The following is a 27,005-nucleotide window of genomic DNA, read 5'->3' as shown; positions in this document are numbered from 1 at the left end:
TGAATAATGCTGTGTCCCTGGAGAGCTTGCAAGCACTGGAAATCACAACTCTTTATTAACTCATTTGCTCCCAAAAACGTATAAATATTTTCTTTTTTTCAAAGTTTGAAGTGTGCCAAAGACGTATTTATACGTTTTTTACGTTTTTTTTTTTTTTTTTATGCTAGCGCATACAGAGGGCTTTGATGCAGCCTCTCAACTGCAAAGAACAGTTGACAAAATGGTAGTTATTACTAGGGCTGCCAAACGATTACATTTTTTAATCAGATTAATCACATCTTAAAATTTTGATTAATCACGATTAATCGCATAATTAAAAAGGCTTTTTATCAACATTTTTTGCCCGCCAAATTAAAATTGCACCTCCTTATGTGTTAATTTTTTCGGCATTTAATGTTAAGAGAACGTCTAATCCTCCTCTTTTTCTAATCAGTTAATTACTTGCATAATTTAAAGTGGAAAAAAATGACCCCAATAGTTTGACATCAACAAATATTCTGAATGTCACACGCAAACATTTATTAAATGCTTCACGTTAACGCATGTTATGTTTATTGTTCAAACACAACCTGTGCTACCTTTAACGTAGCCATCCGCTGTCAAGCTAAAGGATCATTTGCAGTCAAAATTAATAGTGCAATTAATCTGCGTTAATACATGATTAATGTGATAATTTTTTTCGTGATTAATTAATTAGTTAACGCTTTAACTTTGACAGCGCTAGTTATCACACAAACGGCCAGCAGGTGGCAGCAGAGTATAAGAGATCAACCATGTTGTAAAACAAGCTAAATTACTCACAAGTCTAAATATATTTGTGAATAATGATGAAACTTAGCTATATTCAAATGCTGGGAGTGAATTAGTTAAAGAAAAAAAAAAAAGAAATTCCTGTATAATTAACTCGTCTTATTTTTCCAACACGGCCGACTAAAAGACACTCCCTCGACACTTTTCTCTTCTGTTCTGTGAATTCACAAATGTCTTTTGTGTCGTGGTGTGGATCAGAGGCACCTTTGTGGCATCAATGGTGTGTGCGTCCTTATTGTTGCGTTGTTAAGTAGTGCAACCTGAGCCTTCTGTTCACTGGGGCCTTTTAGATGCGAACAAAAAGAAGTTTACATCATGTGAGACAAGCAAAGAACAAGTTTGAAGATTGTGCGTTTAACGCGGAATGATTATTTGAACAAACGACGCGTTTCATCCATGTGAAATAAGATACGATGATGAATACGTACGTTTTTATGGGGCAATTGTTCACTTGAAATGAGGAAGGGAATTTTATATTATATTGGAAACAAGACATTTGGTTGTTATTAAGTGGAGTGCAACAATAATTCTGCTCTGTTTCATGTGCAAAACAGGGAGTTGTATTTCATAACTGTGGATACAAGTGACAATTGCAATTTTTGTGGCATGGTTGAAGAGTGAACTTAGCATGTCTTTGATTGTTTAACAAAAAAACATTAACATAGCATAATAATAATAATAATAATAATAATAATAATAATAATAATAAACGTTTGGCCATGTCAAGCAAAAAAAAAAAAAAAAAGGATCGGACGAATATGTGCAATATGAATTCACAGAACATATGGTGTTCCACAGGGTTCAATTCCGGGGCCCCTGCTGTTTTCATTGTATCTGCTGCCCCTGGGTTCAATCTTAACAAAACACCTGTGGTTGTTTTAAAATGCTCTTAAAATTTTTCGAAAAAAACAACAAAAAACTGACAAGTCATTTTAAGAAAACGTATAATTATAAACTGTATCCCAATATAGTATTTTTCATTCAAATTAATAGTAATTTTCTATTCTTCTAATATCTAATATCTAATTCCTAATTCCTGGTTGCAAAATGACCACAAGAGAGCGGCTGCTTGACGAGTAGCAATACCTTGAAATAGGACCTGCTATCTACCCGATACCGATACAAGTTAGTAGTACTCATTCCTACCTAGTAATTGTGTGAATGCTGAAAACATTCAGAGTCACACTTGTTATTCCGATTCTTTACTCATATTTTTCATCTCCTTGCTTTTTCGTGCACATTCTACTCCCCCAACCCACATTCAACTTCTTCCAAAAATAATTCACACCACCTGGGCTAATATTTTTCTCGTTCAACATACAGTTTTAGCACAATTTAAAATTTAATATATATTTTAAAAAATATTAAAAAAAATCCCATGCATTTTTAATTGGACTGACATTCAACTTTCTAAGTTAGCATTCCACTCCATTATATTTAATGTAATTTCACTTTTTTTCCAATATTATTCCATAGCATTGATTTCAGCATTCACACACAATTTCTCCAGAAATTGCACGTCTAGTTAGTAAGTTTTTTATTTGTGTCGTGCTTTTCAGCATATTGTATTGTTTTTCCCTGTTCTATAAATTTAGTTGTCTAGTTTCAGTTCAATCATGATGAGTCATTGTAATGTTTGAAAATGTTCCATTATTAGTTTAAGTAAACAATTCATAATTATTAACAAGTTAATGTATTTTTTTTTTAATGTTCTACACTGTTAATATATATATAAAAAAAAAAACATTTCCTTGAGGCCTGTGACATGAGTAACCACCGCTCACATCGCTATGACAAATATTTCGCTTTTATTGATCAATTTTACAAAGTAAACATAGTGGCTATGTTTGTGAATAATCCACCATCACCTTCATCTTTTCATACATCAGGAAAAAAAAAAAAAAAAGTAGAAAAAAGAAAGCCCTCAAAACGTTGAAGTCAGGACTCGTCATCCTATTTATCCGTCTGTCAAGTTCACAGCAGCATATCTTGAAATCTTTGTTACTCACGCTTATGAAGTCGGGTCCAAATGTTGAGTCACGCCCAGTACCGACGTTGCTGCTACTGTTGTGGTCTTCACCAAAGTTGCATTTTATTTTTTTTTTTGGTGTACTTTTCCATCAGTTTTAAAGTACATTTAAAGCAAATCAGAAGTCATACGTAGACATATTTCAAGTAGAATGTAGAGTATGCATATCTTGTAAGTTGTATTCCAGCACGTAATTATCATGCCAAGCGGGGGGGGGGGGGAATTACACACAATGTTGTAAAAAAAAAATTAACAAAGATTAATTGTGAATAAAGGGATGCTACAAAAACATAAGAGAATAGTAAAAAAAAAAAAAAAGTCAAGCTTATGTTAACATTTCATAATTAAAAAATACATGGACATAGATGACAATGTATTGCACTGGATATCTTCTGATTTATTTTTTTTCATGCATTCCAATACGATTAGATTATGGCAATTAGACAATTCGAGCAAGGTGGACAAGATGGTAATTACAGTTTGATAATGTCATATGTTCAACACGATTGAAGACATTTTTGGCCCATTTTGACACATCAACTAATTGGTATAAATTCACAAAATGTGTATTCCAGACAGAACATGGAACGATGATCTGCATACATGCAAAAAAATGTATTTATTTATTTTTTAATCACCAACCTCTCCAAAATATCGTGATAATTATCGTATCGTGAGCTTCATACCGTGATATCGTATCGTGATGTTTGGATATCGTTCCATCCCTAGTCAACAACAAGTGGCAAAATGGCCGCCCTCTGAGATGAATAAAAACAACTGGATTTTGCTTCATAACTAATATTCCAAAAATGTAATATTAATCAGAATGTCATGTTTAGACTAGTGAGGTCACATATAACATATTTTTGTCAACAAATGTTTAAGGTTGACTTCACTTTAAAACCAAAAACAATATCAGTGTACTGACTTGTTTAACTCATTCACTCCCAGCCATTTTCACAGAAGCATTCCCGTTCGTTCCTGGCTGTTTTACTGGATTTTGACTGATTTTGCAAGGCCCACAGAATATTGTGTTCTATTGCTATAAAAGCATGGAACCTATCAAAAGAAAGATTAAAGTCTCTTCTTTCATCAGAAAAAAAATGTATGTTTCCATCTGTTTCCGTTTTGCAGCAATTAGCATTCGAAGAGAGCTAAGTTTCATCAGTTTTCACAAATCTATTTAAAATTGTAAAGTAATTGAGCTTTTTTTTCTACATGGCCCTGGTTGATCTCCTTTGCTCTGCTGCCACCTGCTGGCCGTTTGTGTAATGACTACCATTTCTGCAACCGTTCTTTGCAGTTGAGAGGCTGCATCAAAGCATTCTGTATGCTCTAGCATTAAAAAAAAAAAACACACAAAAAAAACGTATAAATACGTCTTTGGGACAATTAGAACATTAAAAAAAACGTATTGACACGTTATTGGGAGCAAATGCGTTAAACTTAAAGCTTATTTTGACCAGAAACCAGGAAGTCCAGTATTAGCCATGAACGGTGCTAGTTAAACATAAAGATACAATGAAAAGCTTGTACTGGTACCTAAAAAAAAAAATAAAAAAATTAAATTTAAAAAAAAAATAAAAATACAAGAATATGATTGGCCATGGTTGCTTTTGATTGGATAGCAACACGACATGTTCAACAAGCTCGTGAGTCAAAACGCAATATTGCTACATTATAAAACTCATTCCGTATTTAATACATTTGGTAGCGATACACCAAGTATTGACTTTGACCGTGTATCATGTTGGATGAAGGAAGGAGCAAAGAAGACAATAAAATACAGGAGGAAGCGTAACGGTCAAAAAAGATTGAAAGTATATAATAGACTCATTTACAACCATCTACATAAATGTAAAATGATGTGGTCTCATTGTGTCAGATCAAACTTGTGCTCAATTTGAACGGTTGCCAGATCAACTCGGCTCATATTTTACGAGCGTTAAACGCCTCCGCGTTTGCCTTACAAAAGGTCGGGGAGGTGGCCGTAGACCGAGTCCAGCAGCGTCTGGCTGGCCTCCTGACTTTTGACCCCCGCGATCTCGAAAAGTCGATCCAGCTTGTCCTCGGCGGCGGGGATCCCCTCGATGACGTGCAGCTCCTCGGGGTTCAGGATGTGCAGCATGTCGTCAAAGATGGGTTGGAGGTCGCACGGGTCGAGGCGGACTTGCCGAAGCACCGTGTCTTTCTTCTCTGAGGAGGGCAGAAAATTAAACATTGACTTCTCGACTTGTTGTAACCATTAATAAATAAATAACCGGATTGATATGCACATTTTCCCAGCTTTCTGAGATCGTATCAGAGGCTTCACATATTGACAAATATTTAATTGTAGGAATCTCCTATCTCTGGTAGTTACGTCTGAAAGCCACAAGAGGGCAATCATAATCCATTCATTTTCTTTAGGCTTGTCCTCGTTTCAGGTCACAGCCAGAACCCATCTGAATTTAGACTCAAACCTGTGTAAACTGCTACTGTTGATATTTACAAGCTGCTAAGCAGGATTTCGTCAAATCAGTTTCAAATGAATATTTGATGAATGAATATTTTCTGTGAGTGAAACAAAAAACAATAATTGGGATTATACATTTAAAGTGATACTTCACTTATTTAGCCCATTTTGCAATAAAAACAATGTTTGGTCTATAATATATTTGATGCTTCAATTTTTTTTCACATACAATTAATACTATTAAAAAACAATTTTGCCAATTGTCGACTGAAAATGACATCGCATGCGCTCAGGTAACGACCAATCACAGCTCAGCTTGTGAATGTCACATGACCAAACCAAGAAAACAGGTGAGCCTGTGATTGGTCGTTATCTGAGCCCTGAGCATATTGTGATGTCATTTTCAGTTGACTTAAAGTTGCAAAATGTGTTTTTAAAGGTACTAATTGTACATGAAAAATAATGAAAACGTCAAATTTATAATAGTCAAAATAACGTTTGACTGCCAAAAATGGCTAAATACGTAAAGTATCCCTTTAAAATGTTAAAAATGTTTGTTTGTTTTTTAACAAAAAAATGCTAACAACTCCCATTCTCCACTCACCTTTAGTGATGAACGAGCCGTTTCTACTGAGAGCCGAGTCTTTGCTGGAGGTGGAGTCGCAACGGAGGAGCGGTTCCGACTCATCGTGGAAGAAGCCTTTGGTACGCTCCACCGGCGACTGCTCCACACCCGTGGCACTGCCGCCAATGCTGCTGGGAGACTCCGGAGGTTTGTGAATGGGACTGAGGCTTTGGCTTACATTCACGGATGTCATCAGCTGGTTTATGTCAAACTAGGGAAAGACAACACAGTGTGAGTAAGGGAGGTTAGGGGTCAAGTCAAGTGTGAACAGAATATTGTGTGCTTTTACAACATATATAAGGTGGGTAGCACATGAAAGATCGTATTTCATTCTTTCATTAGAAAAAAAAATGTTTCTGCCTTATTCCGTTCTTTAGTAATCACCATTTGAAAATAGGTCATTTGAGTGACATTGAGCGAAAATTGAAAATAAAGGAGAAAACAAGCATTTTGTTAAAATATACATTTTCCCACAACAGGGACGCTCTGTGAATTCGGTTTAGTGTGACAAAGGCTTTGATAATTCCTTGACAATTTTCTATTTCATCAGATTCCGTCATGTTTCATTGGAATTTCATACACTGGCAGCACATTGAAAAGAGATACAATGCTGCCATCTGCTGGCCATAGTTAGTGGGTGTTTTTTGATTCCACAACTCATTGACCAGCAGCGCTGCACTTAGACGTTGCACTGCCCATTCATTAAAACAAACAAACAAACAAACAAAAACATAGTTGACGTCATTTAACGTTCATGGCGGTATACATCGTGATTTTACTAGACGTTATTAAACGTTTTTGGCAGTCAAAGAGTTTAATTCTTCACAATCCCCTAACTTTATAGGGACATAGGCTGGATTTTTTCCTTTCATCTCCCGATCCACCTTTCTCATGGTTTCCTTTTTCCCCATTTCAGAATCTCAGGACACTAATTAGCGAGCCGCCTGGCTTCCCGTTCTGTCTCCCTCTGTTGGTCATTGTTATTTTTCATCATCTGTGCCTACATTATAATCTGAGACAATGCAATGTGAATGCAATGACATTGAACAGGCTGAAAAAAAAAGAAAGGCAAAAAAAAAAAGTCGGATGAATTCAAAATTTCAAGGCGACAAACTTCAGCAAAATTTTAAGTTGGGCAATTTATCTAAAATATTTTCAGTTCTGCCATTATGAAGACTGGCTTTCCTGCAATTCACAACTAAGAATTTAGATATTTCAGAAATTAATTTACGAAAATAAAAATATAAGTAAAAAAAAACAACAACATTGTTTTAAAGGAAACAACTTGCTTGTTTATCTGTGCTAATATTTTTGCAATAAATGTCAATTTATATATATATTTTTTTAATTAAATGACTGTTTTTGTAAAATAAATAAATACATAAATAAGTATATAAAAATAAACAACTCAATAAATAAATATTACAAATTCGTCAGGCAACGGTCAAATTACATTGCAAATTTTTCCAATTACAGTCAAGACTTGCAGATGTGGCAGGTGGGTGCTGACTCAAAACCCCTAATAATCATGATAATAGGTCTAAGGTAGCTAGAGAAAAACACGTTTTAAAAAAGTGGTGATGAAATTTAAAATGAGTATCTTTTGATTAAAATTGCGACTGGCGTGTTTCTGTTATCTCCATCTACCGTATCGCCCGACTGTCTCCCGTCTCTTGTCCTTCTATCTGTGCATACTCCTCCCCTCACCCCTCCTCCCCCTCTGTGTCTCTGGAACTGTAATGAACATTCAGTTCCAACCAGTATGGACTGGTTTGGAGATGAGCTCACGAGAGAAGGGCTTGTTTTTTTCCCAGGCTGAAGGTAGCGGCAGAAATGTAAGAAGCGCTTCTCAAATTTTCTTGTGTTCGCCTCCATTCGTTGATGACGACGTCCCTGTGGTGCACAGCTCGGTCATAACAAAAACACTCTTTGTTCACATAAATACATGAGTAAATAATAAACCTAAGATGTAGTTTTTTGTTTTTACTTTAATCTGTTTTGTTGAATGTCTCGGATCTCACTCTGTCTCCCTCTCATCTATCCTTCTTTCATTCCTTTCTTTAGTCTTTCCTCTGGTCTCTTGAGAGCTCCCTAACTTGTTGGAATTTAGATGATTTTGGGGTTGGTGAAAGATTCTGGTTTTGTTACTGTTTGTGGGAGGTGGTTGGTGCAGGATTTCACTTTGTTTCATCTTTCTTCTCTTTGATCCTTCCTCTGGTCTCCTGACAACTTCACGACTCTGGCGGGACTCTATGGTGAAGCGTATGGGATTTTTAACAGGTTTCAGGTGAATTAATTAAAGAGCACAAACTCGCACGCAGGTACATGCAAAAAAAATAAAAATAATAATAATCAAATGGCAACGATGTAAATGTGTAATGTTAAATGTGCCACTGGGAATGAATGTTTAACGTTTGCGGGAAACTGGGCGACATTGGGAATGAATGGTGAATATTTAGGTGAAAAATGTGGAATATTGAAAAAACTGTTAATACTTGGAATGACAAAAATACAAGCCCACATGGCGTGACTTTTTGGAGTATGTTCAAATTGGAACAATGTGAATCGGATGAATTATGGGGGAGGAGATGTGTGTGAAAAAAGTGGGAGGAATAAAAGTTAAAGTATACCGCTGATTTGTCACAACCACCAAAATTCACTGCAAAATTCTTTCTCTGCATTTGATGATCTAACCGGCAAATGGTCCCATTTTTATAGTCTTCGGCCAAGGATTGAACCCACTTCCCAGTCTCAGGGCGGACACTCTACCACTAGGCCACTGAGCTGGTTCTAATAAATAACAGGAAGGCCTTCACACAATTTGGTTGGTTTATTTGTAGTGCATCACATTGCCACATGCACACTGCTGTTTTACTACAACATAAATGCTACTTCAGCTTTATTGTAGGCTAATGAGGGTTTTCATAGTTGTAATTGCTGGTAATTATGACATCAGCGCCTTGGCAATGACTCAGATATGCAAACACAAAAACTTTGTTAGATTTAAACAATTCTAGCAGGATGGGGAAGAACCACGTTGGAAAATAAAGAATGATAAAGTTGTAGTTATGTTGAGTTCAGTCAATTAGCATTTGTTGCGCAGTGTACTTCACCTCCTATTAGTCACGCAATGCCAATGCCAGATATTTTCACGAATCTATAAAACCGCCGACTCCCAAAAACAGAACGTAAGATTTCTGTCCTCCCAAAAGAGGACGTTTGGTCACCCTACTGAAACTTGTTAGTGATCAAATCGCAATATATTGTTGCGCTCTCTGTTGCAATAAATTATCGATACACTGACGGTAGATATCGATGTAATGTGTCCAGTTGTGCAGTGTTATGTTATAAATGTTTATGCACTTTAATTTGTCTCACTTTACAATGTTTACAGTTACAGTAATACTGCAGTTCCTTTTCTAGGTATGACAGTTCTGATAAACTGCAGTGACTGCACCCTCACAATTTCCTTCTTGCGGTTTCACTTTTGATATGCAACAAGATAAATCTGAGCTATACAGGAATATTTTTCATGGCGAGAACTAGACATTCTCGTTGGACCGTAGGTAAGTTTGAAAATGTTTTTAGTTTAGTTTAGTTTAGTTTACTCATGTTATCCTTTCGGACACATTACAGCTTACATCAATCACATCACATCATTTGCAACATTGACATCCGAAAGAAGGGCTGACGGGTAGAAGCCGAAGCTTATTCGAGACCCGTCCCCATCGACCCATTACTATAACGCATCAGTCATATACATTATTTAGAATAGTCATTTATTTTTATCGTTATCCATCCCATACTATCCCACACTGCTCGCTCAGTTCATCTTGAATGTCCGTGTGTAGATTGTGGCTAGTCCCAGTCATTAGGAACTGGTAAATATGTACCCAGACGCCACCAGCAGGCCCACCCCGCCAGGCGAGCAGCCAAGGCAAGCGCAATTCTTCTCTTTCACCAGTAGGGTCTTCGCTGACCTCGGATCAGCTTTCACACATTCTGCCCATTGCAATTCAAGCAATTTCAGCCTCGATTCTGGTCAGGTAGCACCACTGGTTGCTAGTACGTTGTCGATCTGATGACTTTTGCTGTGAAAGCCCACACAATGGAGTGACCACAATATTTTTTAATCTTAAATTGACCAACAACCAGGAATTGAGCCAGTAAAACTCAACAATAAATCCTCGAGAATGCAGTAATGAAAGATCATCAACTGATTATTAAGCAGCATTGAAAGATGAAATTATCAGTACTGGCAGACAGAAAGGCTATGAAAGCAGAACAAAGCCATTAACTGTTAGGCTTTGACCTTGAATCATGTCAAGGATAAAGGATCGAGTGTAGCCATGGTTGGGTTGTCATCTGAGTATCGCGCCGGGCTGAAACAAAAAATGTTAAACGAGCAATGGCCAATGGAGCATACTGTTCCGGAGAGGAGCTGTGCAAATGAGTGCCACCAATCGTCGATTGGCTACGCTTCTGCTTCCAATTTACAATGCCACCCAAATGAAAAAGGCCAAGCATCGGTCACTTTTAATGTGCAAGACACATTGCGCAATCTCACTTAGCACACAGTTAGCAGAAATTAATTTCTGCCTAAAAAAAAAAAAAAGTAAAAAAAATCCTTCTCATTCGGGCCGTAATAAAAACACCACTGGTGTATTTGTTTCCTGTAATTGTTGCAATTTGTTCAAAAGAATTGCAAATAAAACCCTTTATGGGGCAAATTTGTCTGTTCACTCTCTAACCATTCCATCCTACCTGCGGGTTATCCTCCATGACCAGTCTAATCTTCTCCACCACGTCGATGCGGCGCTGTCGGTGCAAGGCGTTGATCAGTTTGGCCAGATTGGCGTCACTGTCCCGAATGGTCCAGTGCTGCAGCGCGGCGTACGCCCGCTCGTGATCCGATGAGTAGCCGCTGGAGAAGGCCGCCACTTCCCGCTCGGTGGCGTTTGCCAGCGACTGATAAATGTCAATCCAGCGGTGGCCCACCTGAGCTGCGACCAGTTTTAGAATATCCACTCCTGAGAAAAAGGCCAACAAATGGATTTGTTATCTTTCTGTAAATGTACTTGGTGTATTCAGACGTGCACTGTTTGGTCCGCTTTAAATGGACCAGAGTTTGTTTCCCATGCCGATCCGGATCCTTTTTGTGCAGGTCTGAATACACACAAACGAATTCTGGTGCAGACCAAACAAGCGGACCGAGACCCACTTTTTTTTTTTTTTAGGTGGGCCCGGTTCGCTTCGCAGTTATTATTATTATTAATATTATTATTACTATTATTATTATTATTATTATTATTATTATTATTATTATTATAGTGTTTATGTATATATATATATATATATATATATATATATATATATATGTATATATATATATATATGAACACTATAATAATAATAATAATAATAATAATAATGATAATTATAACAACAATAATAAATAAATATATAAATAATAACAAATAGAAACAACAACAAATTGTGCAACAAATAGTAACTTCCTTTTGGACCAAAAAGAATTTATAATACTATGTATTTAAGATAATAATAATAATTATAATAATAATATTAATAATAATAATAATAAATTATTTTAGCAAAAACTTGAAGTTGGAGTGCAGCTTGTGCATTGTCCAGTAGGATGATAATTTATTTTTTGGTACAAAACAAGAAAATTATTAAATGTAAAAATAAATAAATATAAAAAATATTAATTTCAAACAAATTCTTTGAAACACTATAATTATGCAAGTTCCTTTTGGATGAAACAAAATTATTAAATTATTTTAAAATTGAAAAAAAAGTGCAAATGTATAAATGTAAACAACTCAAAAATTTGTATTAATAATCATTTTGGGATTATACTGATTTTGTAATTGTGGCGTGTAATAATTGAAATTGTAATTTAATTTCGATTAATTGCACAGCCCTACGATGAGGCACAATGCGCATGATGCATGTCACTTTTCATACATGCTTGAACATTGCTGCCGTTATCGTCCATTTAAAAACTGACCATCTCATCACGCAACCTTATTGACCTCATTTCATAAAAAGTTCATCCAAATGTTCTCTCGTGGATAAATCCAGCCACACATATAAACACACAAACAAAATCCGTCGCCCAGGCCCAAGATTAATAACCTCGAGTGGCTCGTGGACCCGCAGGACCTTGCGTGCAAACCTTGTGGGTCAAAAGCCTGCCGCCTCGCTGGCAATAACAGACAGTGACAGCAGAGAAATCCCCTCGCTAGCTCTCTATGCCTCACTGTCCCTGTTAGCCGGACACGCTCGGTTGGCCTATATAAGTCTCGTGATGAATCAGTGTGCCAGCCAGCAGATGTGTTTACGTCCTTGCATGAGGAAGCGTGTGCGTTGATGCATTGCGTGTAAAAGAGCGTCGGCTAATATTTCCTCAAACCCTGTCGCGTTATAGGACTGTGCTGCTGATGTCTATTGTGTGCAAAATTTTAGCATTTTGTTGCAAAAAAATAAGCTAACTCATTGAATGGTCAATTCATTAACTCATTTACTCCCAATAACGTATAAATGTTTTTTTTAATGTTCCAAGTGTCCCAAAGACGTATTTATACGTTTTTTGTTTTGTTTTGTTTTTTATGCTAGAGCATACAGGCTTTGATGCAGCCTCTCAGCTGCAAAGAACGGTTGCAGAAATGGTAGTTATTACACAAACGGCCAGCAGATGGCAGCAGCGCAAAGGAGATCAACCAGGCCCATCTAGAAAAAAGCTGAATTACTTACAATTTTGAATAGATTTGTGAAAACTGATGAAACTTAGCTCTCTTCTAATGCTAATTGCTGCAAAACGGAAGCAGATAGAAACATACTTTTTTTTTTTACTGATGAAAGAAGAGACTTTAATCTTTCTTTTGATAGGTTCCATGCTTTTATAGCAATAGAACACAATATTCTGTGGGCCTTGCAAAATCAGTCAAAATCCAGTAAAACAGCCGGGAGCGAACGGGATTGCTTCTGTGAAAATGGCTGGGAGTGAATGAGTTAAAGGGATACTTGACTCATTGAGCTATTTTCAGCAGTTAAAAAGTTAATATTTTGTCAAGAATTAATTTTGTATTTCTCTACACAGTTGGGCGTCACAATCTATCTTTGCCTTCGAAATTGATTGCTGAATAAATCAAATCACGTATTAGAGACACATTAGTAGTCTTATTTACAGTGTGTTGCATGATGTGCGTCCGTGCGTGTACTTTCCCTCGAAATGATGCTCTTAACGATCTGCGATCTGAGAACAGGCTACCTTACTTAGGCCCACCCTGCTATTGCAGCAAACAGTAGATTCAAACACACGACTCCCCACTGGGTCAGAATGTGGAACTTGGCATTATTAACGGTGTGGATATTTAACAACGGCGGGATAGTGGGGCAGGTACAATGTTGTTTTTCTTCATGTTTTTCACAACATTCTTGCTTCGGAAATATATGTTGCAAATTAAATTACGTACGTCACACGGAGCACGGACGACTACTTGTGAGGTACTTTTCTAGCATCACGATGTTTTTCCATGGCCCTTGTTTTCCGAAGGGAAATACATTACATCACACATAAACTTAATAATTGCTTACATGTAAGCTACAAAAAAACAAAAACATAGTGAAGTTAAAAGTACGGCGGCCGTACGGACGCGTTGGACTGCAATTCACACCGCGTGTGTCGCCTGTCCGGAAATCTGCTCCCGCAAGACCACAAGATCACGTGAGGTTCACGTGTATAGTAACAAACAAACAAAAGTGTATAGTCCCATTTGTAAACAATAGCCACGCTTGCCTGTTGTCACATCGATATGCTTTTTGGACATTATTCCTGGGACTTCTTCATTTAAATAGTGTCATTTTGTCGTGTTTCATTTATTCTGAGCTCATTTTTTGTCTTAACCCGTAGGCGTTATTGTGACCCGTTTTGGGCTTTTGATGGTTCTGACCAAGTCATTTCAAAATAAGATAATGCCCATGTCTGACTGATGTCATGCTATGTAGCTAGCTAGCTTCCCTCCCCAAAAAACGAGTTCGCAAACGGTTTTATTTTGAAATATACCGGATTTACCGTGATGCGAGATGCCCAATTTCCTTTGTTACATCTCGGCTGGATTACTGTAATGCACTTTATTTTGGAATCAGCCAGTCCTCCCCGCAGCGTCTCCAGAAATGCTGCTGCTTGTCTCCTTACTGGTGCCCGGAAGTGGGAACATATAACTCCTATTCTAGCCTCTCTTCACTGGCTGCCCGTGAAATTTAGAATCCACTTTAAGATACTTCTATTTGTTTTCAAATCTCTCAATGGTCTTGCTCCACCTTATCTCGCCGAGCTGGTGTTTTGTGGTGTGTATGAGTTTGATGTTTAGTCTACTTATGTATTTATGTATCTCTTTATTCCGATATTTTAGCAGTGTACAACAAAGCTCGATTTAAAATTGTCATTTTAACACTAAAAACGTGACTTTCGAGAAGTAGCTGTTTACACTACTTAGTGGTTGTCTCCCAACAAATGGAAAGCTACCTGGGAGATATTCCACTTTCCTTTTCTTTCTTTGTTTATTGTCTAAGTAAGTGTTTTAACTACTCTAGTAAATCGCATTACAACCTTCAAGGGGAGCCAACCATGCACCTTGGAAGGATTAAAAAGCTGTTTTATTTATTGTTCCAGAAGGTAAATGGCAGTATAAAATGTTTGTTGTGTTGTTATTCAAGTGCATATGTTTCGGCATTTAAATACATACACATGGGCACCAGATTAGTCATGCCATCGGAAAAACACCCATGCACACAACGTACTGACACTAAAAATCACCCTTTAAAGCATTTTTTGGGGCTTAATTGGGACGGGGATATCGGACAAAAAAGGCTGGAAAAGTAATTTAGACCCCTGGGTGTCGTGTTTAAGGTGTGGTTGTGGACCCAAACGCAGGGAAGCAGGATGAGGAGGCAGAGGTGAAGTAAGAATTAAAAAAAAAATAAAAAGGAAGTTTAATTAAACAAAAGAAACGCAAACTCCAAAAGACACGGGGCAAAAAACATGGCAGCATGACAGGAGGAAAACAACAATGAATCGAAACAGACAGACGGGAGACAAGAGACTAAATACACACACACTAATTGATACAATGAGACACAGCTGTGCAAGACACAAGTGGCAGAGGGTGCTTATTGGCTGACGCACGAGGAAGTCAGGCAAACACAGGTGGGCGGGGACAATGCTTGACGAGACACACAAGGAAAGCGGAACATAACAGATCATAAGAGAAAATTAAAGGAACAAACAAAACCCACTCAAAACTAGAACCCTGACAAAAGCATAAAAAATACAAAAACAAACCAAAACCCAACCCAAACCATGACACTGGGATTACGTCCAAGTGCACAATTTAATACATAATACGTAAACTATAATATATTGCTTGATTTTCCCTAAAGTGTCTCGAACTGGTACAACATCAAGTGAGAAAGGGGACAAGTCCATTGCCGGTCCTTTGGCCGAGTGGAGACGCGGTTAGCTCACGAGCTAGCTGGTGGCTAGCACCTCCCATCGGCGACCCGGAGGGATACATCACGGCCAATGGAGGCTTTAAGTGGGTAAATTTAGTGCTAAAACACGTAGAGATGTATGTTTTTTGATCGATAATTGACCAGGGCGTGGTTTCAGCGTATTTAGCGGACATAGCTACATTATTTGAAAGTAACGATAGGCTTCATTTTTCAGTGTTTTATGTACTTGGGGATTGTTTTAATCATTTAAATTTGAAAGGGTGGACTTGTCTGTCTTTCCTTTCTATCTATCAATGCTGCAGGAGACCACCTGCGTGTACAAAACCAACAAAACTCAATGCAGCTGAAACCAGATTATTCCAGTTCTCTGTGGTCAGTCACTGAGCAGACACAGGGAGGGTGGTTCTTTATCGTAGAGTGTGAGCACACACATACAGTGTATACACACACACACAACCTGTTTTAAAGTTCAGTGTGTCTTTTCCTTCCCTCCGTGTGAAACTGAGCTCTCCACCTGTTACTTCTTTCTCTTGTGTCAACAGATATGCACAAGAGAAACAGAAAAGCTGACACAGAGACAGGAGGGCATTGCAACAACTGCAAAGAACGATACGGACATAATATTGAGAAGAAACCAGTGAACAGATGAATAAACAAATAAAAGAACAGACTGAACGCAAGCCGAGGATTTCTAACATTACAATGTGAGACTGTAGTTTACAGCTGATGAACAGTCAACCGAGATAGCATTTAGCATTAGCCAAAGTAGATTGATTCAAAGCAGTACCTTTATAGTTGCACGATGAACAAAAGCTAGCAAGACGCAAGGCTCTACTATTTCGTGTCCAGTCGTCATCTAGCATAGTGCTAAATCTATCAAAATAAACATATGGTACACTTGGGAAACATACAACGCTTCACAAATCTAAAAAAAAAAGCTCAAACTAAACTCTGTTTTTTGAGTAAGCATGGTCCGGTTATCAGTTTCAAGGTATACTGCGGTTTTAAAATAGCACATCAGCGGCATGTGCTGCTTTTATTTTTGAGTCGTCGGTAGTGCAACAAAGTGACAGAACCCCTTCACTTCCTGTTGTTGTTGCAAGCAGTCAGTAAGGGTACCACAGCTAGGATACTACATTAAAGACAGTAACACCTATTTCTATGATAAATTCAAGTAATATAACATTAATATGACACTGTCTTGAAATGAACACTTGCAACCAGCTATGAGAGTTAGCATGTCTCCATTTGGAGTAATACACACTGTAGACTTACTACAAAGGCAAATTAACATGGCTAACTAGCATAAATAGCATCAGCTCGTTTCCACTTTGATGCTACTTCACAAAGTGAAGAAATAGAAGTAGCTACTCATTTATTGACTTTACACTGTTGAAGCGGGACTGAAAATGTGACTCTGATTTAGTGAATTCCTTTACCTGCACTGCTTGTTTTAAAAAGTCTGTCAAAAAGTGGTTTGGAACGTTGATTCAGGTAACAAGAGATTTTAGCAGCAGACTAACCTTGTCCATTGGAGTAATAGATCCACTTCTCCTTCACTTGTGAGGGGGGCACAGGTGGTTTCTTGTGAATTGCCCGTTCCACGATACTGCTTGGGTCCTGCATGGGGCCTTTCTTAAGCACATGGGAACTCCGTTTCACACTACACATTACAATCACAACGAGTACGAGCAGGAGCAGCAGGACTATCATCCAGGGGAGGTGCTCGTTGATATCGAAGTGATCGTGAGTGCTCGGTCGTGGGGATCCTCTTCGAGTGGGACGGTTATAATTGGAACTGTCTCTGCTCGACTGCACAGCAATTTTACTGATCCCTATCCCAACTCTGACCTCTGGCCCCTCCAATCCTTCTACTGTCCTTTTATTAGGACCATACAAAGGGTCAGAATTTGGTTTGTCCCATGGTTGCTTGCGATGAACCAGTTGTTTTGGGGCTGTGGGAGGTGATGCCTCAGAGGGGTCGCGGATCGCTGGAATGGTGCTTGTAGCATGACTGCGACTTTTACCCTCTAGTTTCCCATTTTGGTTTTCACTCAGTTGGATAGCAGCTGAACGGCCATTGATGCCTGGGTTAAGACATACACATAAAAATAAATGATGAGTGAGAACAAATGCCAGAAGATGGCAATGTTTCAATGTACTTGTCTTTGTATTATGTTGTAATTCCTGATCGTTAGGTGTGTTGGTAGGCGGAAACATCTAAAACCGGCAGGACTGCAGACCTCGAGGACCGGAATTAGTGAATCCTGCTCTAGAAGGAAGACACCTCCACTGTAAACTGAGAACCCACAAATGTCTCCTTACAAGTATGGTCTAGTGAACCATGTCGTTGTGTTTATTGTTTCCGAGGTACTGGTACCTCCTTATCTTGACTATGAGATTTACAAAGCCTGTATTCACCCTTTGTATAACAAAGAGACAATACAGTTAAACAGTGCTGATATAACTCTTTCTTTGCATTGCGTAATACATTGGTCCTTCCTCATCCTCATTGACTGGTGACATAACTGAGTCATTGATCACATGCCCAAACACAAAAACTAGTGACAGCATTGTAGTAGGTATGAATGTTGGTGGGGGTGGAGTATCCCGCGTAAGCCTGGTTGATTCTCAGAAATGACCCACTGACTTAACAGAAGCAATGATTCGGGTGAAGGGCAATGAAAACAAAAGGGTGTGAGAATGACTCATGTTCCCTGATCCGACACATCACTTAGGTAAGGAACAGTGAGGAAGAAGTTGACCGACTCATGACCACAAATAGTAGCATTCCTGGAGTAAGTCAAAGCCACCACTTTGTTGCCATGCCTAAGAATGTTTAAAGAAAGGACTTGGTTGCATGGAGTTTCATGAACGCAAAGAATCCAAACAGCTCTTACCATTGTGATCGAATGGTGGCGAGGAAGATGCCGACGTCACTAATTCCTGTCCTTGTGCAGTGGTTGTGGAGGAAGATGCAAATGAGGGGGCTGTGGACAGTGGTCCACACAGATTATCAGTCTCTTTTGTCCCTGCTATGAGCAGCGTCAACCCCTGAGCTTGGCAGTCCGCATGGGATCGGCACTTGAGCGCGTTTGATTCCACGTCGGAGAAAGTTCCTTTGGTGCACGGCTTACAAATAACATCTTCAGTTTCACTGCCCCGCTTTTTCACCCGTGTTCCAGGGGGGCACAGCGAATGGGGTTTACACTCGTTCCGACCTTCCCCTAACAGGAAGCTGTTCGGGGGGCAAGTACACACACGGTCCTGGGAGGTAGTGCAGGGTACTTTCTCAATGAGGCCCACAGGACACGGAGCATGACAGTGATGGCATTGCGCAACACCGTTTTCACCTCGTGTAAAAGTACCTTCAGGGCAGGGACTGCACTCCCTAACAGCAGTTAGGGAACAGTGGGCAGACACATAGGTACCTGCTGGGCACTTGTCACAGACCAACTGGGTCCCAGAGTCTGGGTCTTTGTATTGATAGTGGCGGGGAGAGAGGAGGGGCGGGTCAGCTGGGTGAGTTGTGGTCAAAACCCGGGCTGAGATTTCAACCACCAACGTCCACAGGACCTGAGGAAGACAGTGAGATATTCAAATTAGGGAGTGACATTCAACAAAAGTGTACTACGTTCATGAGACAAATAAAATACATTCATTGAAAAAACTTAAAATGAACGGAAAACATTGGACTCTCAAAAATGGAAGACAAAGGCTACATACATGCTAACGATAGCATTGAGGTAGTGTGGTAGTTCTCTAGTTCAGTCTTGGTCTCGAGGCCACTTTTTACTTAGACACATTTCAAAAGGAGATTAGCAGCTTGTGCTGGTATGCAGACAAAAAGTGGTCGGTCTGGTTTAAAGTGATGAGCTAGCGAGAAATTTCTGCTGATGGCACATGTGAAAGCTTGTCATCCGCGAGAAACGGCAGAGATACTGCACTTGGCGGACTCCATTTATCAGTCATTTAGCTGCACACCGGATCATTCAGAAATCATCAGCGACCCTCTGGACTCAGTTGGCTGCACTGAGAGAAAAGGGCGTGATTCATTTTGCACACTTTACTTTGAAGTTATTTATTTCTAAATAAAAGTTTAAAATGTATAAATTTGGTTCCACTTCGGGATTGTGTCCCATTTGGTGTTGATTATTCATTTTAAAAAATAATTTATATTTGATTTTGTGAAAATTAAAATACAGAAATTATTGTGAGGAATAAGCAGTTAAGAAAATGGATGGATGGAATATTTTCAATAAGCGCTATACAGACAATAGCTCACTTGAGTCTATGAACACATTCACAGAATCATCTGAGTTAGCTGTTTCCAGTGAGTTTGCTAACTTGCCATGCGTACTTAGCAGCAGTCAGGAAGACACCTGGACTTCTGATTCATCACATGAACATTTCAAATGTTTTCACTGAAACAGGAGTCTTAATTAAGCTGCGTGATTAAGGAAGCATCCAGCTCATCAGAGCAACAGTAGAGGAGTCTAACAAAATCATTTGATCACGGCATAATGGATGCTCCCACTGTGTTTTTCAGATCATAATCCAAACAACACGTCCTGGCTCGCCTTTAATGCTCATATGAGGTTGGAGAACAGAATATGTGCTGGTATCAAACAGGAAATCTCTTTCACACATACTGCAGACGCAGCGGACACAATGGTTGTTTTACAGGAATGGAGCACAGCACATTAATCCACTCCGGCTCGTCCAACATGGTCGCAAGCCAGAAGGCACGCGTGCCAGCCAGGCCCACCCAGAAAGCCACATATTAGTCAACCTGCCAAATCCAAAATTACAAAGAACAGCCTCATCCTTGATCCACTATCAATGCTTTGTCATTCTTTGTGATTTACTGGCTTACATCTGCATTAGTTGGGACCTTTTGTTTGCATGCTGGATTTTCAGATGTAGTCTGGCTTTTTCCGACAGTCCAAACTGCAACAATTTCCGTGTGGCCAGTAACTTGACAATGTTATCTTCCGATTGCCAGACAGCCTCTCTATCCCTTTGACCTGTCACCCATAAGCTCAACAGTAGCAGACTGACCTCTAATTCTGTCTGCAACTACAAACTAATGAGGTTACTGTGACATATGCTGTTCAACATGCCATGAAGGAAGTATAGTACAAACTGTAGAGAAACCGTGCTACCGTACCTATGCCGACAAAGGTATGAAAGCCAAACTATGGCATGACATTGGGTAGCAGCAGGTAGGATTTACTTTTATATACGATGCTGTGCAAAAATACGGAGGGTTTCATTCACGTGGGAAGACATTGTGAGAGAAAAAATAACCGGTATGCATTGTTTACGTTTTTATATCCCGCCCCGTAAAGAGGTTTCCGGTTGCCTTTGTGATATCTGTGCTCACGTATATCATGTGAAGGCGGTTAAACTCCATCAATTCATTAAAATTTAAAGTTTTTAGTTGTATGAAGGGCGGCACGGTAGAGAGTGGTTAGCACGTCTGCCTCCCAGTACTGAGGACTCGGGTTCGAGTCCAGGCTCCAGCCTTCCTGGGTGGAGTTTGCATGTTCTCCCCGTGCCTGCGTGGGTCTTCTCCGGGTACTCCGGTCTCCTCCCACATTCCAAAGACATGCATGGCAGGTTAATTGGGCGCTCCGAATTGTCCCAAGGTGTGCTTGTGTGTGTGGATGCGTGTTCGCCTCTGTGTGCCCTGCGATTGACTGGCAACCAGTTCAGGTTGTACCCCGCCTGCTGCCCAAAGCCAGCTGAGATAGGCTCCAGCACCACCTGCGACCCTTCTGAGGAATAAACGGTCAAGAAAATGGATAGTTGTAGAAATATTGGATTAGTGTGGTCTCTGTATCCACATCCGAAAATGACACAAATAGCACATTTCTGGAGACGAAAAATGGGTTCGGCGTAGGTGTTGCCAGCACACCACCACACTTCAATGCAATAGGTCTACGAAACAATCAATAAATTATATAACAATAACAAAACATTCTTGTTCAATGATTCTTTAACCTTGTGTAACACAGCTACGGTTTGGGATACCTTATATTTTACATATTCTATATGCAGTTTCCAGGTTAATGTTCATCAATAATAATACCTAGAAACTGTATTTCATTGGTCCTTGCACAGTTAGTCTTGCTTCGTCTATATTTCTACAACTGGAAATCATAAATCTGGTTTTACTAATATTTATAGACAGTCTGTTGGCGTTGAACCACTTCATAATCTTATTTATTCATTTTATTTCAATTTAATGAATGCAAGGTAACTAAAAATCATGTTGATGTTTGTGCTTGTATCTGTCAAAGTGCTGACACCGTTTTTCGAACTGCTTCAACATGTTATTGTGGGAATGCTGAAAGCATCCCACATATGCTATTCGGATTTTTATTCTCACTTTTCTGCCGAGAAACAACTCCCACATATTACGTCCGATTTACACTGTTTAAATTTCAACGTGCTTCAAAAATTCACACATTCCACATTCGCACAATTGTGCGAGTACTATATTCTGATTCCACATTACTTATAGTACTCGCACAATTTGACGTTAAATATCAACTTTTCCCCATTCATTTTCAATGAGACTAACATTGAACTTTTTCTAAGTCCCACTTTCTACGCCCACTTCCATACATACAACTCATCATCATTAGCAGCTCTGTGATACTGTTCAGTTCTTTTTATTCATTTATCTTTTTACTTCAATTTAAACTTTTTCACAAAATTTCTTTCAATTTACTTCATCAGCATTCAGCTTAGCATTCAGCTATTAGCATTCAGCTTTCAGCATTCCCATGCAATTTCTCCAGAAATTGCACTTAGTCTAGTAGACATTTGAAATTTTGCTTGCAAAATGAAAGTTACCGCGAATCAACATCATAGATTATATTTAATACCTCATGACTAAACCTGACATTTTTGTACAGAGTGTCTCACATTGAAGATTATGTATTGGCAATCTGACAGACTACTGCTTGTATGGCTTCCATTGTAGAGAAGTATCAGTATGTAGAAAATGAGACATAATGCACTAAAAACTGTGACATGACAAAAAGGAGAAGACCACATAAATGCAAGCCAGGCATTTTTTTTTAACCGGTACTTTCCTGCTTACAGTAGACAAACACTGTCTGGAGCCTCTGCACACAAGTCAGGTCTGCTGCATGCCTTTGTTCCTATCTCTCCATCTCGTGTGTATGTCTTGTCTACGTCTCGCACGAGCTGCCAGCATTAAAAACCACCTTTTTAATCTGTTGAGTCTGTGACTCACTACCAGGAAGGACGATGAGAGAAGAGAGAGACATCTGAGGGTGTGGTTGCTGGTCAGGCAGATCTTGTTTACCTCACGTGGGCAAGCAGTGCAGCAGTCCCGGCAAAACAAACATACTCCTTATACACCTCATACTCATGAATTTTGGACTCCCAGAGCAACTGAGCAGAGCAATTTGTAATTCTACCTCAGGCGCCAGCTATTGGTCGCAGTCTCGAACACACTGTGAAATCAATGAACGTCCAACAAGGACTGCTTTGTCACATGCGGTGGTGCCTTGAGTCAGATCAAATCATCGTCCCCCATTGAAATGAATGGAAACGTCATTAATCTGTTCCAGCTACCCCAAAAAAGAAAAATTTGCTCTGTTTGTATGTGTTGCTGCTCTGTGTGTGTTAGTTGTTTTTTTTTTACATACCCTTGGGGTATGTAAACTTATGGGCACAACAACATGACGCTTAATAACATAAAAATGCTTTGAATCATCACCGAAATTCACATGCCCATCTCTACTCATGTCAATTTCAGCATCTAAAAAACAATCACAATTGCCACAGTATTTCAGATTTTATGGGCATTTAGCCGTTTTCCCACCATACAGTGCGCTCATAAGTTTCACGTATGTAAACAAAAAATGACATAATTGTTCAACCAGTAACATTGCATCATCAGAGTAAGCCATTTTCAACACTTTAGATTGGTAAGTAATTCGTAAAAATAACACCAACCAACACGTGTTGTGAGGTTTCAGCTTGTCATAGCAAGTCTGATGTTTATAACAAACCAATCTGCATCAATATCATGAAAGAATTCAATGAGTTCTCCTGGATTTATTGGAGCCAAGTGAGATAAATTAGACTCATGAAGTGACGGTCTACATGCCAACGCATTAAAGTGGAATTCAACCCCCCATTAAAAAAAAAAATATATATATATATATATATATATTAATAATATTTTCTAAGCGGCAAAATCCAACTGTTTTTATCAATATCAGAAGGCGGCCATTTTGCCACTCGCAGTCGAGTTAAAGTGACATCACAGTTGCCCAAGTAACCAATCACAGCTCAGCTTCAGAAAACAGGTGAGCTGTGATTGGTCGTTGCCTGAGCCCTGAGTGTGATGTCATCTTCAGTCGACCGACAACAAGTGGCAAAATGGCCGCCACCTGTGATGGCTAAAAAATGGCTGGATTATGGCGCATAACTCATATTCCACCAATGTAATATTAATCCTAATGTTATGTTTAGACTAGTGAAGTCACATATAACACATTATTGTGAAGAAATGTTTAAGGTTGACTTCTCCTTTGAGTCTGACAGCAATTCTGTTAATTACTCATACAATGTGCACTGTATGAAATCTATGTAGCTACGTGGCAAAGGTTACAAAAGTTTGGCCCGCTATTCTTGTATTGATGTGGTACAGAAATTCGAGCCTTAAAAGTTTTATAGCGGTTGTTTAGGGTGGGTGAAAACAATCTGTTTTCTGTTTACATAATGAGGTGCATACATACATGTTTGAGTGTGGGTGGCGGAATAACATTCGGCGGCAATCAGTATCTAATTAAAGCAGAGCTTAAATGCGCACATGTCCGGGATAGAGACACGCACGTGCCCCCCCTTCCCTCACTCTGCGTGTTTACTTATTGACCCCCTCCCCCTAATGCACTTGTTCACACCGAAGAAGCACCTGTTGTTGTGCATCGCCACTGTCGCCTGCGCCATCCTCGCAGTGTGGTCGCAGCACATTTGGGCTCAGACAGGAAGGAGACTGTTTGTTTGGATTCGCTCACTGTGAATTTATCACTGACAAAAGCTAATGATGATGATTTGTGTGGATGTGTCACGCACTGAAGCCGATAAGTGCTCATCCGTCGTGCAAATGGCTCGAACAGATCCTCTTTGTTGTGCATTGGTGGAGTGTACTGGAATCATCATGGGGGGGGAAATCAGCAATTTCAGTTGAAATGCTAAATTAAACTGAGTTTTCCACAATATTTTATGTACTATATCATATTTTGCAGGAATAAAGTAGTTTACAGTTGGTGAACGACGTGTCATTTAGTGTCACGTGTCTAGCCACAACCAATCAGATCGACTCACTGTCTATATAAACTGTCTGAGAAGTGTGTGTGTGTTTTTGTCGGATTATTACCTCTGTTCCTCTGTGCAACTCTCGTCGTCTCGATGTGAATAAATAGTTAACTCTTTAATTCCCAGCCATTTTCACAGAAGCAACCCCTTTTGCTCCTGTCTGTTTTACTGGATTTTGACTGACTTTGCAAGGTCCACAGAATGTTCTGTTCTATTGCTAGAAAAACATATCCGTTTCCATTTTGCAGCAATTAGCATTAGAATATTGCTAAGTTTCATCATTATTAACAAACCTGTTGAAAACACTGGCAAAAAGAGCTTGTTGCAAATGGCCCTGGCTGATCTCTTATACTCTTCTGCCACCTGCTGGCCGTTTTTTTGCAATAACTACCATTGCTTTAAACGACCTCTTCGTGTCAGAAGCTCTATCTTGCTATGCTTTAGCATTAAAAAAACAACAACAAAAAACGTATAAATATGTTTTTGGGAGTGAAGAACAAAGTATTGAAAAACATATTTATACGTCTTTGGGTTTGAATGAGTTAAAATGTTATTTTCAATTTCAGTTGAACTGCCAAATTAAATTGAGTTTTCTACAATATTCTATGTACAATATAGCATTTTGCAGTAGTAAAGTAGTTTACAGTTGGTGAACGACATGTCATTTAGTGAGGTACTTTATTGTGTATTTGTCATGACTAAAGTCATGTAAGGGTTATGTTTACTGTCAAGCAAGGGTTACGTTTGAGTCATGACCATGAGGTCAATTGTCTGTTTTGAACTGCTGTCATCGGCATCTGGTTTCAGCTGGTGGTGCGCTATGTGATGTCAGAAGCTATATGATGTCAGGAATCTTTCATCCCTTTATCTAGCCACAACCAATCAGATCGATTCACTGTCTATATAAACTGTCTGAGAAGTGTGTGTTTTTGTCGGATTATTACCTCTGTTCCTCTGTGCAACTCTCGTTGTTTCTCGGCTAGTCAAGTTAGTTCCGCACCTTTCGGTGTGAATAAATAGTTCAAATCTTTTTTTTTTTTTTGTTATTGTTCCTGTCATCACGTCATTGTTTGTGTTTGCTGTATCTTGTCGCTGAGTCACGTCTTCCAGGAATCCTGGCTTGCTTCCTTTTGTTAGTAAGTCCTCGGTTCAGGTTTGTTACGTACTTTGAATCTGTTTTTTTGGACTCATTTTCGGATTATTACAAAGTTCCTTGTTCTTCTTGTTTGTTTTTCTCATTAAATATTTTTGAGCGCACACCTGTCTTGCCTCGCATTTGGCTCTCATACATATGTACCAAAAAAAACCAAAAAAAAAACCGTTGAAGATTGTTGGGGGTTGGCTGGAATGCATTAATGATTTCCATTCATTTCAATGGGGTCCCACCAACAGTGGTGCAAAAAAGTTTGGGTTCTAGAGACTTTTAGTTGTACAGAAAGTAATCAAACCATATTTTTGCTGTGATAAGCATTGAATGATACAGACTCAATTGACAAACAAGAACACCACTGTTAACCACTTTTGTATTGCTTCGCCCACAATGGAATAACTGGATACTGATGAGATGCTAATATATTGGAGAATAAATGGTCATTGTGATTGAAAATTGGGAACGCGTAGGCACGCTGCCCCTGAGGCTCAGTCCACAACAAACTGGAAAGGATGTGAGAAGAAGAAAAAAAATAGACACTGCCCCTTTAAATTGAGAATCTGTTGAAGGAATCCTTAGGATGAGGAACAAGACCGAGAGTATGAATCAAATGAATGCACTCACCACTGCAGAAACACACATGGCGGACATCGTGTACATGTACACAACTCAGATGAGGGTCAAACAAACGTCCTTGTCCAAGTTGACAAGACAAACACTTCTCATCTCTGGGTGTCTCTGCTCTTCATCCTCATCCTCGAGCGCACTATACGGAGAAGCCGCTCAGCTGCAGCGTTTTATAGTCTGCGTCCCCAGATGGAGCGGTTTGAGGTGGTAGGGGACGAGGGCTGGTCTCTCAGAGAACGCTGTGCTAATTCCCATCGCGGTGATGGATGAGGGCCACACGGGGACCGCCGCCTCGCCCCGTGCGCGCTTGTTGAGTGAGCAGTGCGGCGCTGTCCTCTCGCTGCGGACGCTCTCACATGGTGACGTAAACAGCGGGGCGTGGTTAGGGACAGAGCGAGCACGTGCG

At 39.3% G+C, this 27,005-nt stretch overlaps 1 protein-coding gene and 1 long non-coding RNA gene across 2 annotated transcripts in view; one reads left to right on the top strand and one right to left on the bottom strand.

Annotated features, from left to right (window-relative positions):
* LOC144010240 (uncharacterized) overlaps positions 1–27,005 on the top strand; it is a 32,399-nt gene that overhangs the window by 2,538 nt on the left and 2,856 nt on the right. The window contains exon 2 of the long non-coding RNA XR_013281172.1: positions 5,905–6,066. This is a non-coding gene — a long non-coding RNA (uncharacterized LOC144010240). The remainder of the gene's footprint in view (positions 1–5,904; positions 6,067–27,005) is intronic.
* On the bottom strand, positions 2,600–27,005 carry tnfrsf21 (tumor necrosis factor receptor superfamily, member 21). The gene is made up of 6 exons (XM_077510456.1): positions 26,597–27,005; positions 18,357–19,032; positions 16,980–17,543; positions 10,684–10,949; positions 5,899–6,130; positions 2,600–5,035 (listed from the first exon to the last, which is right to left on the bottom strand). The coding sequence occupies exons 1-6, from the start codon at positions 26,630–26,632 to the stop codon at positions 4,806–4,808; spliced, it is 2,004 nt and encodes a 667-aa protein (XP_077366582.1). The 5' UTR covers positions 26,633–27,005; the 3' UTR covers positions 2,600–4,805.

Source organism: Festucalex cinctus, chromosome 21 (genome assembly GCF_051991245.1).
Source record: "Festucalex cinctus isolate MCC-2025b chromosome 21, RoL_Fcin_1.0, whole genome shotgun sequence".
NCBI lineage: Eukaryota > Metazoa > Chordata > Actinopteri > Syngnathiformes > Syngnathidae > Festucalex > Festucalex cinctus.
Note: the sequence above shows the minus strand (reverse complement) of the source record. Positions and strands in the feature narration are given on the sequence as shown.